The following is a 12,390-nucleotide window of genomic DNA, read 5'->3' on the forward strand; positions in this document are numbered from 1 at the left end:
CTTTTATTGCCATCAATGTCGGCTCCTAGCTTCCTTTGAAGTTGACCCCTTCCAACTTCCCTTCTTGGCGCGCCCAACTGACATCATTGCTCATTGACTATGACCTCTAGGGCTATCTTGGTGGTACAATCGTATATTTGTCACAAACCCTTTCTACCAGCACCTCCTTTACCGATTCATCTTCTGCAAGTGTCTCCAATCCGACTTTCTCCTGTTGGCTCCAGTAAGATAAGCAAATCCTTCATGCCATCCTTGCATCTATCTCTGAATCACTTATGCCACTCATTGCCATTTCAACCACAACTCATGATGCTTGGTCTAAGTTGCAACGATTGTATGCTAATAGTTCATGCACTCGTGTTACGCAACTTAAGGAGGAATTGACTATCATTCAGCAAGAGTCCTGCTCGGTCTCGGAGTATCTCCATGCCATCAAGGATTTAGTTGATGAACTTGTTGTGATTGACTCTCTCGTCTCAGCGGATGACATTACTCTGTATGTCCTCAATGGTCTTTGCTAGCTTTGGTGCAATCCCAAGAGGGGGGTGAATTAGTATTTAAAAATTTTATCCCCTAGGTCAATCCACTAACAATAGTATTACAGAAGTCTAAGGTTAATCTAGTGTATGTAAAATAAATCAATGTAAATATACAACAAAATTTAAACTGCAATAAAAATTTAACCAAGCATGTACAATAAAATAGTAAAGGAGACGACACCTAGAAATGTTAACGAGGTTCGGCCAAATTGCTTACGTCCCTTCCTTGGCTAACAAGCACAAGGATTACCACTATAGGCTCACTTAACAGGTGGAGCGGAACCTAAACAACTTGGTGCACAGGGCTGACCTCAACCTTTATAACCAAGTCAATTAACACAGAGCTGACCTCAACCTACACAATCCTTCTCGGGCTGGATTACCGCCTTCTTAGGCCACCCCTGAAAATACAACAGTAATTTCTTAATCAAATGGTACAGTGATTATGCTTTCATGTAAAGTAAATATGTACCTAATATGCATAGTATAATCAATACACTACCAAAAGATAGGATTTGATAAGCTTAATGTAGTTTAAGTGTTTGCTCTCAAATAATTATGCAAATATTGCAATCAGTGCGTGAGAGTGTAAATGATATGATCTTTGTGTTAAATAATGATTTCAATCACAATGCACAAACAAAGATCACAAGCATACTTCAAATATCTTAACAAATATTTTTCTCAAAATAAACCACAAGAAATATTCAAAAATGGTTTGTAAAAATTTATTTGATTTTTGTATTAAAATGATAATATCAATCAAAATGAACAATGACAAAGATCTTCACAAGAAAATATCCCAAAATTTTCTAAAAAATAAGCACACTGGATATTTGAAAATGGTTCATAAAAATTTATTTCACAAATAAAAAGCAATACGAACTCTTGAGTATTGCAACGATGATGTAAAACTTACAAGTTCTACGAAGTTTTCCTACAGAAGACTTATTAATGAAGTCTCCTAGAAAAACTCAAGTTTACCCTCGGATAAAAATATATATCAATCAACTAAAACTAACGAGAGTGTAAGCTTAACTAGAAACTCACAATAGCACTCTTACTTAGCAAGGTTTGTAATGAGGATGAGTAAGAATGAAGATATGAAGCTTGAATGTGAGAAATAGAACTTTTGAAAATCAAAAAAAATTTGCTAATTGTTTTTGCTAATCATGCCCTAATTTTTACAAATGAGGGGGTATATATAGAGTTCCCCAAAAATATAACCGTTTAGGACATGTAGGGGATTATTAAGATTGTTTAAAAACATTTTAGCATAATTAACCACATTTAAAAATTTTAACTGTGGTAAAAATATTAGGGTAACCCGAGTGCATTGGTCGACCGAAGGGAGGTTCGGTTGATCGAGTTGTTTCAAGTTCGGTCGACTGAGCAAGATTTGAACTAACATTTCGGTCGATCGGACATGGTGTCCTAAAGGCAATTTTCCTTTTCGGCGCAGTTTGATCAACCGAGAGGTTTTGAACTGAGTAGTTTGGTCGATCGGAGCGTTGAGTTCTCATACGTGGGAACTCGGTTGACTAGGGCGTTGGCTTACGTTTTGGGCTCGGTCGACTGTATGGTCAAATGGTTGACTTTGGTGGGAGTTTGGTCAATCGGGAAGGAATGAACTGGCAAGTTCGATCGACCGAAGGGTGTTCCCTAAGGTCCATCTATAATCTTGAACTTATCCTTCTTACCATGCAGGTAAGGCATTAATTATTACATACCATTTTCCTATGTTACTATTACAGATCCAAAATGATAAATTATTACAGACCCAATGATATTATAGCAAATAAAAGATCTCAGTCTTTATCTTCTTCAAGCCCATGTGCGTGCACTATATGATACTTCCGATTAGTCCGGCACACAACTCATTAACCATTAAATATCAGAGTATTTGTCATAATCAAAATGGGATATGACCAATAAGGTCAACAGTCTTGGTCCTAAATTCTGTGAGATTGCAGTGCCTATTCAGGGACGTGAGACTTATCTTACGTATGAGGAGCTTCATGGCATGCTGGTTGGCCATGAAAGTTACTTGTGACGTGTTGACACTTCCAATTCTGTCCCGGTTGCCACTGCAAACACCACTCAGTGCCGCACTACCGCTTCCACATTCAATCGCAACTAAAGTTCTAGCCTTGGTTTCTATGGTCAGTGTCGCTCCAACTTTAGTTGTTATAACCGTAGGGAGTAGTCTAGTAAGCCTCAAATTATTTGTGAGCTGTGTGACGAAGTGAGCCACTTGGCCAAGACTTGTCACTCAGCTTTAGGAGTGAAGTCTGTCAATTGTTCCACTACCAACACGTCCACCAACAAAAAGTGGCTTGTGGATTCCGCTACTTCTCACAACATCACCTTCGATCTTTCCAATCTCTCTATTCACTCGGAGTATGATGACACGAATGAGGTCGTAATTGGCGATGGCTCAGGTTTGCAAGTAACACATGTTGGCTTTATGTCTCTTCCCTCTTCCTCAAAGCCTTTTAAATTAACTAATACTCTTTATATTCCTAATGTTCACAAGAACTTAATCTCCGTTCATAATTTCATTTGTCACAATAATGTCTATCTTGAGCTTTACCCATTTTATTTTCTTGTGAAGGATTAGGGCATGGTGGCGACTCTTCTTAACGGTAAATATCAGGATGGTGTCTATCCAATGCCAATGGCGTCTTCCGCTAATAAGTCTTCTGTTTTAGCACATGTTGGTGAACGAACAACATTTGACACCTGACATAGACAACTTAGGCATCTAACAAATAAAGTAGTTGATTTTGTTATTCATAATTTTCCCTTCTAGTTGTAATGTCTCGTGCCTCTTCATCATCTATTGTAATGCTTGTCAATGCAATAAAAGTCACAAGTTGCCTTTCTCTTCCACTTTTCTTGTTAGCACTCATCCACTTGAATACATTTATACTAATGTTTGGGGGCCTACTACTTCCACTTCACTTGATGGGTTTGGTTTTATGTCTTGTTTGTTGATCACTTTGCTAAATATTGTTGGTTGTTTCCTATCCTACGAAAAGGTGATGTTTGCTTCATTTTCTGTCAGTTGAAAGGGCTACTTGAAAAACAATTTGGTTTTCACATCAAGCACTTGTACTCTGATAATGGGCGCAAATATCAAGCTCTTAGTTATTTTCTCCCCTTTAATTCCATTTAGCTGGCTTACCACTACTCCTCATACAACTCAACAAAATGGTACAAGTGAACATTGGCATCGACACATTGTTGAAACCAGTCTCACTTGGTTGAGTTAAGTGAGTCTTCCTCCATCTTATTGGTCCTATGCGTTTTAGGTAACAACTTATTTGATAAATCATATGCCCACTCATTTTTTGAAAAATAAAAGTCCATTCGAATGTTTGTTTGGTCGTCACCCCAATTACAAAAAGTTGTGCATTTTTGGTTGTCAGTGTTACCCATGGCTCAAATCTTATACCACTGGTAAATTTCAACCAAAATCTACACCTTGTCTCTTCCTCTGTTACTTGAGTTACCAGAATGCTTATAAGTGTATGGACCTTGTTACGTCTCGCATTTACGTGTCTAGGCATATGGTTTTTGATGAATGTATTTTTCCATTTTCTTCCTCTGCCCATGTCATTGTGCCTTGTTTATTGGTTTTAGGTGCTAACACATAGGATCTTGCCATACTAGAGGTGCCTTACCTTCCATTGGACAAATACCCTCCTCTCCTACCACTGTGATGGATAGCGCTCCTGCAACTCCGACTTCACCTTCCCGGTCTTCATCACCGTCCCCTACATATTCTTCGCCAATGGTAATCCCTTTATCCACCACACCTGCATCTTTGGCCTAGTCAACCGTACTCATGCTATGACTACTCAATCTATGAATAACATTCAGACCCAAACATCTTTACCTTGCCTCTAAACACCCTCTTTCTCAACCTGTCGAGCCCACATGTGTGTATCAAGCCTTGAAGGATCCCAATTGGTGGCATGTTATGTCTGAAGAGTTCACTATGTTGGTTAAATATGGCACATGGGAGTTGGTTCCACTACGCTCCATAATCAAACTCATTGGTTGCAAATGGGTTTTTCGTATCAAATGAAATCCTGATGGTAGCATTTCTTGCTATAAAACATGATTAGTGGCAAAAGGTTTTCATCAATGGCCTGGTTTTGATTATAGTGAGACGTTCAGGTTTGTTGTGATGTCGGTGACTATTCGAGCTGTCCTTTCCATTGTTGTTCAGAAAAATTGGCCACTTCGACAGCTAGATGTTAATAATGCATTTCTATATGGCCACCTTCAGGAGGATATATTCATGGTTCAACCTCTAGGTTTTATTGATCCTAATATGCCTTCTCATGTTTGTAGGTTAAATAGGTCTTTGTATAGCTTGAAACAAACACCTTGTGCTTGGTATCAAGAATTGAGTGTTTGTTTTCTTCAACTCGATTTTTAGCAATCTAAATCCATTTCATCTCTGTTTATATACACTTGTGATGATGTTACTTTCTATTTTTTGGTATATGTGAATGATCTCTTACTCACTAGAAGTAATTCTACTACTATCTTTAAGGTTGTTCAGTAGCTTAGTCATCAATTTTCTTTGAAGGATCTTGGTCCTTTACATTATTTTCTTGGTGTTGAGGTGATTTCAGTTACCTGTGGGTTGTCCCTCTCCCAACAAAAGTATATTCGGGATCTTCTTTTTTGCACCAAGATGGATGATGCTAAGGTAGTGATAACTCCACTTGCCACAGAGGATTTTCTTTAACTTCAAGATGACTCTTCTCCTGTTCATCCAACTGAGTACCGCCGAGTTAAAGGAGCTTTCCAATATCTCTCTCTTACTAGGCCTAACATTGCCTTCCCGATCAGTAAGTTGGGTCAGTTCATGCATAAACCATCTCAGCTTCATAGGACCGTTGCCAAACGCGTTCTGCGATACTTGAAGGGCACTCCTCATCATGACATCCTCCTCAAGCGCACTAGGAATCTCACTCTTCAAAGGTTCTCTGATGTTGGTTAGGCTGGTGATAGGGATACCATATCCTCCACCTTTACCTATATTATTTTTTCGGGTGATTGTCCCATTTCCTGGAGCACGCGCAAGTAGCGTGCTGTGGCTCGTTCCTCTATTGAGTCAGAATATCGGGCTTTTGCTTCAGCCACCTCTGAGATTGTTTGGATTCAATCATTGTTTCATGAACTTGGTATTCCAATTACAAAGCCCCCACATTTATTTTGTGATAATATTGGTGCTACTTAGTTGAGTCTTAAACCTATTACGCATTCATGGATGAAGCATATATCTATTGATCTTCATTTTGTTCATAATCTGGTCACCAAAGGTTTGCTGCAAGTCTCTCATGTTAACACCCACGATTAGCTTGCAGATCTCTTAACTAAGGCTCTATCCCGTCAGAAATTTCACTCTCTGTGCTCCAAGATTGGCTTAACTGATAACATGCCTATCTTGAGGGGTAGTATAAAGGAAATTGTGTAGTTTTCCATAAACTTTCAATGATTTCTATATACCCTTCGATGGTTTCATAAAGAATGCTTTTCAGGAGAAAACTGTTGATGGTTTCACCAAACTATCAACGGATTACAGCAAACTGTCGACAGTTCTGCTGGTTGCTGAATTGTTGAGAATCCTGACAGTTGAAGATTGGCTGATATTCGATAGTTTGTGATGATATGAGATTTTTCAGTTGTATTATTTGAATATTTATTTGTATTTGATAGTCTATGATCTTTTTGATTTTGTATTTAAATACTTTTGAATTTGTAACAACTATACCTTATACAAGTCCTATATATTAGACATCTCTACATTAATAAAAGTGCTCTATATTTTTTATAAAAATTACCTGTTATGATTGAAAGGAAGAAGATGAATGTCCGAGTGAAGGTCCAATATTAGTTGGGCCGCATAGAAGAAGCAACTAAATGGTTGGCGGATATTTGGAAAAGTAGGTTGAAATATTGTCATTGGATAGTCAGGAATCTAACCTAAAATTTTGCAAATGTTCACACCAAATAGAACTCCCCAATAAAAGCACCAAGGGAGAACAACATTAGACATTTACTAGTTATAAATTCACTTTAGTTCAACAATTCACTGTCCCTTTTTTATAATCACCAATTCAACAGCCTCATATGATTGATCTCTAGATAGCATTTAGAATTTTCTCTCTCTCTCTCTCTCTCTCTCGTATGTGTGTGTATTAGCTGGAGACCCCCGTGAAAAAAAAGATACATATTTATAGGGTGTTAACAATTCATGTCATAATTTCAAAACTGATCTTTATTAATTGCTTCTTTCCTAAGATGTCCTATTTCTTGGATAATATTAATAGGACGTCATTTTTTTAAAATTTTAAATCTTGGATCATTAAAGTGCCATATGAAACAAGGGCTATCCTCATACAAGAAAATCTAGGATTAAAGTTCTCTGATTTCAAGCACAGCTGCGTAGGCGTGAGATTAATCTGGCGTGCAAGTTTAGGAAACCCAACATATCCAAAAAAAAGAAAGGAGTTCTCTGATTCCATTGCTACATTATAAGCTAATTGTAATGGTTAAAAAGTATACAACTATTGAAGTGCAACTCCTACCAATTGTGGATAGTTGGTTGTTTGAAGTTCAAATTTAGATCATGGAGGACATACCATGTTGGCTGGTTTGCTTTGTAGTAACCACTTGTTCAAAACTTAATCAAAAAAGCAAAGAGCATGTAACCCCAACGCATAGCCACTATGACCATTACAATTATCTAGCCACCCATTTTTAGTAGCAAAAAAGAATTCCATTTGCATAAATAGGAAATACTAATCTTTCCTTAGGGTCCAATTGGATCAATGATTTTGGTTGAGAAAGAAAATAAAAGGAAAATGAGAAGGAAATTTATTTTCCATCACATTTTTTCTCTCTACATCAAATATTACAAAAAAAAAAAAGAGTTTGTAGCCCCCACGGGCATGACGCGGTGGAAAGACATTAGCATGTAAGAAGGACCATTGGGGGTTCAATTTCAGGTAGATACACTCACGTAGCCAATGGTACTTGTGGATGATGAGAATTTGCTCTGTGAGCCAGCAGGAACTGTTGATAGTGAGAGTTTACTCTGTGAGTCAGGCGGGGCCGTGGATGGTGAGAGTACTCTGTGAGCTAGCGAGGACTGTGGATGGTAATGAAGATGTGTCCCGGGGGTCAGGTTGGCTGAACGTCCAACTGATGCACGGAAGCCGTGTCCGCATTCTAGACTTTACCTGATCAGCGAAATCTAGGGGGAAGACATTGATCCGTAGGTTTGGTGCCGTACCAGGGGATCTGAAAGACTTGTTGGTGGCTGGAGTTCCTATGTAATAATAATAAAAAAAAAAAAGTTTGTTCTAATATGATTTAAAAATTAAGGAAAATTAAATGTTAATAGCATATAAAACCAAATTTTTGTTTATTGAATTGATATATTTCTTGTTTTCTTTTTACCTTTTCTTCATGACTAAACATGAGAAATTGGATTCTCTTGTATTTTTCTTTCATTTTCGTAATATTTTTCCAAGTTCCAAACAGGATCTTTAAACAACTTAAAAAGAATCAATTTGAATAAGTGAGGGGGGGAAATCAATTTGGAGAGATATTTAGGTGTTAGAAGTAAGCCCAATCTTATAAACTTTATAACAATTAGGGTTTGCACTTAAATTAATTGTTTAATGCATCAAATGCATGATATAACAAAAAAAAAAAAAAAAAAAAAAAAAAAGGCTCTCCCAGGAGAAGTCACTTCCACTGAAGTGCTTTCAAAATCATTTTCTTTAGTGGCAGTTAATGAGAAATTACTTGGTAAGCTTTTGAAGACCTATCTTCGTTTCACATGTCATCTTTTACCTTAATATTATCCCCTGCTATGCACATGATATGTATTAAGCTTCAAAAATATGTTTTATATAGAATTAATAAATTATAAATTCATAAAAAATATGAAAATTTAATTTTATATATTAAATTACAAAATTTGGCCATGTGATAAGATATAGGCCTTGAAATTATTTCCATTTTTCTTAAATCCAACTTTGGTAAAAATTTTAAGTCACATTTAAAACTTGGAAGCATTAGAGAAATAAAAGGAAAATATGAATAATCCAATTTTTCATATTTAGTTGTGAAATGAAAGAGAGTGAAAAAGAATAATTTATATCAAATTAATAAACAAAAAATTGTTTTAAAGCATCACTAGCATTTGTTTTTGATCCCATAGTGTTTAATCATATTAGAACAAATTTTTATTTTTAATAAAATTTGGTGGAAAAAAAATGAAAAATAGGTTTTTAAATGAACAAAATTGATTTTAAGCATAAAAAACATTTGTTTTTTCTCAACTTTTAATTATATTAGAACAATTTTTTATTTTTAGCCATATTTGGAATAGAGAGAAAATAGATTTCCTTCTTATTTTCCATTCATTTTCCCAATTAAAATCGTTAATCTAAGACCCTAGAGTTCTTTTTTCAAATTATTTTTAAAGTTCTGAAATTGTCCAATAAAATCTGTAATTTAATAATTATAATTAGATCTTAGCATTAATAGTATTTGGTATATAGAGAAAGTATTATCAAAAATACATTTCCTTTTTATACTCCATTCATTTCCACAAACAAAATCCTCGATCTAAACAAACCCTATACATTGAGTTCTTTTCTTTGAAAATTATTTTTAAAGACTTGAAATAAAATTTATTTTTTAATAAGCTAATTATTATTTGAAATTGATCCATAAATAAAACTATTAATATTTTGAAATTGTATGATAAATTTATAATATAATTTTTTTTAACAAACTAATATGAAATTAATTAAATTTTTCTATAGTCAAATCATAATTGAGTTAAAATCCATGCAAATTTCAAGACTTAATTAAACACAACATGAGCTTGTACGATGGATATTTAGATCAGATTTTGAATTCATGTGTTTGTTGTTATGTTAATTTATAAGATGGAAGACTAATTAGTTTCAACCACTAAAATAGTTATTCAAAATGTGATTTTAAAATTGAAACTTTTCAATAAATAGTAATTAGTAAGTTGATTAATATTTTGAATTGACCCATAAATAAAATTTTTAATATTTTGAAACGACAACATAAATTTGTAATTTAATTTTTGTAAGAATTAATGATAATTAAATTAAAATTTTCTATAACTACTAGTGATAATGGAATTTTAATTTTTTGTAATTGGTAATATAAATTGATCTCTACCGTCCTTATTATATTTTTTATTCTATTAATTAGCTATGTTAAAAATAGAATTAGCAGTAGAATTGCACGGGAAATGCCGTTTTAAGACCTATCTCCTCTAGCAATATTAAAAATGGAAGAAAAAAATAAGAAAGGAAAATGAAAGAAAATTCATAGTAATTAGTAGAATTGCATGGGAAATTTCCATGTAGTTATACTAGTTTGTTCATAATATTTTCTCTTAGGAGGGCAAGGGAAGGGTCGTGACAGAGCATGCAACCTTATCCCTACTTTTATACGGAGAGTCTATTTCCATAAATTCAAATCCATGCTCAACCGGTCACAAAGGAGTAATCTTTCCGTTGATTTAAGACTCACCCTTATTAGTTTATAGCGTTACACCAGCAAATTGCAATGCTAGCTGAGGTTCAAGACATCTTATCTTGACTATCCCAAAGAGAGGAGAATTAATTGGGTCACTATGTTGATAAACATGCCTTTGCAGCACAAGACAAAACAAATGCAGAAGAACTGCACAATTTAAAAAGACATACCACAAGCAAGGGTCATAGAGAATCCTTTACGGAGGAAGCATTAATTAAGGACAGAAAAACTAGGAGACAGCTTACATCCTGTGTTTAAGAGTAATAGGTTAAGAGGTGCTTCCTCTCTCAACCTTTGGCCTTTTTGTTAGCTTGCCTTCTAGCCCTTTTTTCTCTGGAACTCATAGATGGCTTAAACCCCCCATTTTCAGATTCTGACTCTTCCAAATCTCTAAATGACTTCTGCACATTTTCCACACCAAGAGCAACAAGATCAGTAAAGAATTTTGTTTATGGATATATACCATGAGAGAGAGAGAGAGAGAGGAGAATGCCGTTTGAAAGGAGAAAAGATACCTCCCTGAGCTCAGCAAAGCTCACTGCATAAAAGGTAACAGCTGCTGCCGCCACAATTCCAAGCAGGGGAAGGACTAGTTGCATTTCTTGCATCTCTCCTCCTCGCTTGATCTTAGCCTCACATTTCACACGCACAGGCATATTTATCACTTTCTCTTTTCCTTTGGAAACAACTGTCCTGACTTTTCAAGCTGAAAAATTGGTGTGGGTGCTCTAAAGGATAAGGGTATAACTCTGGTTGGGTTTAATTGGATTGTTCCCGTCTCTCTTCGTGTTAACTTGTCCTTCACATTAAAAAAATTGGATCGGTGGCCAACTCGGAAAGGCCACCGGGTCAGTCAGATCGGTTGGATCGGTGGTCCAATTGGTAATCTCAGCATGATGTCATAATATATTGGTATACATAAATTCGTAATTATAACAACAGCAACAAAACCAAGCCTTAGTCCCACTAAGTGGGATCGGTTATATGAATCATTTTTCGCCAATTTATACGATTATGGACACTAAATTCATAATTATAAATAATAAAAAATAGACGATATCTAAAAATTACGTCATATAAATTCATAATATATTTAGTTTTAAGGTTTGTTAATTATTATTTTATTTAAAATTTTTTTTACTTTTTCTAATTTTTAGAATTTTTATTTACAAAATTCCTTTCAAGTAAATGAGTTTTACCATTTTAATAGTATTTTTCAAAAATATTTTAAAATTAAAATAAACGAAATGAATTGAATCGGCAATGAACTAGGGTCGGATCGGTTCCTACCGGTTTAGTTGGTTCTTGGCTAGTTCGTATCATTTCTAGTTTTCAACCAACATCCAGACGAGATATGAGGCGGTTACAGTTGAATCGGGTTGAACTGGCTGGTCTGGTCCGATTTTCAAAACTATGCTTGTAAATATTAAAGAAAGAAAATAAATGTGAATGAATATATATATATATAATATATATATATATATATATATATATATTGGTCATGAAAAAAATAGAAATTTTAATAAAAATCATTTAACATTTTTTTTAAAAAAAAATATCAAATAATTTTTTTTTTTTTATTAACATTTGATATAGATAAAAAAATAATGGAAAATAAATTTCTTCTTATTGTAGACACCCTAATTTTTACCAGCCCCCCTTGAGAAGACCCGGCATAATAAGAATTGACTTGAATCCCGAGAATGGAAGGATTTGATTGAATCCCGGTGAGTTCCTGAATCCCGATGAATTTTTGAGTCCCAGTGAATTTAGTCGAGCCCTGGTATTCCAATAGAGCCCCGATTGAATTTTAACTGTATCCCGTTGAATTTTAGTTGTGCGAATTTCAAATGAATCCCGGTGAGTTTCAATCGAGTCTCGGCATTTTAATTGAATTCCGGTTGCGGTCGAATCGGGTTGAATTGGCTGGTCTGGTCCGATTTTCAAAACTATGCTTCTAAATATTAAAAAAAGAAAATAAATGTGAATGAATATATATATTGGTCATGAAAAAAATAGAAATTTTAATAAAAATTATTTAACATTTTTTTAAAAAAATATACAAAATAAAATTTTTTTATTTTTATTAACATTTGATATAGATAAAAAAATAATGGAAAATAAGTTTCTTCTTATAGAGTCATTTGAATCATTGGAGGATTGTTCTATAACATTTGATAACCAATTTGATTCAAAAATCCTATTGGAACTGAATTGAAAAATCAACCAATTC

General features: G+C 34.6%; 1 protein-coding gene across 6 annotated transcripts in view; it reads right to left on the minus strand.

The window, feature by feature from the left end:
• The window catches only part of LOC131148680 (uncharacterized), a 30,581-nt gene extending 19,643 nt beyond the window's left edge, over nucleotides 1-10,938 (minus strand). Inside the window, exons 1-4 of one of the 6 annotated variants that reach the window (XR_009135054.1) lie at nucleotides 10,673-10,836; nucleotides 10,403-10,558; nucleotides 7,585-7,893; nucleotides 610-940 (exon numbers count right to left, since the gene is read on the minus strand). Coding sequence is in view for 4 of the 6 variants with exons in the window: in XM_058098555.1 (XP_057954538.1) it covers nucleotides 10,445-10,558; nucleotides 10,673-10,813 (255 nt within the window). In the remaining 2 variants the exon portion in view is untranslated. Of the gene's footprint in view, nucleotides 1-609; nucleotides 941-7,319; nucleotides 7,894-10,216; nucleotides 10,559-10,672 lie in introns of those variants that run through there. The other 5 variants (XR_009135053.1, XM_058098555.1, XM_058098556.1 and 2 more) reach the window with 5 other exon arrangements.
• Nucleotides 10,939-12,390: the final 1,452 nt, after the last annotated feature.

The sequence above is a fragment of the Malania oleifera genome, chromosome 2 (genome assembly GCF_029873635.1).
Source record: "Malania oleifera isolate guangnan ecotype guangnan chromosome 2, ASM2987363v1, whole genome shotgun sequence".
NCBI lineage: Eukaryota > Viridiplantae > Streptophyta > Magnoliopsida > Santalales > Ximeniaceae > Malania > Malania oleifera.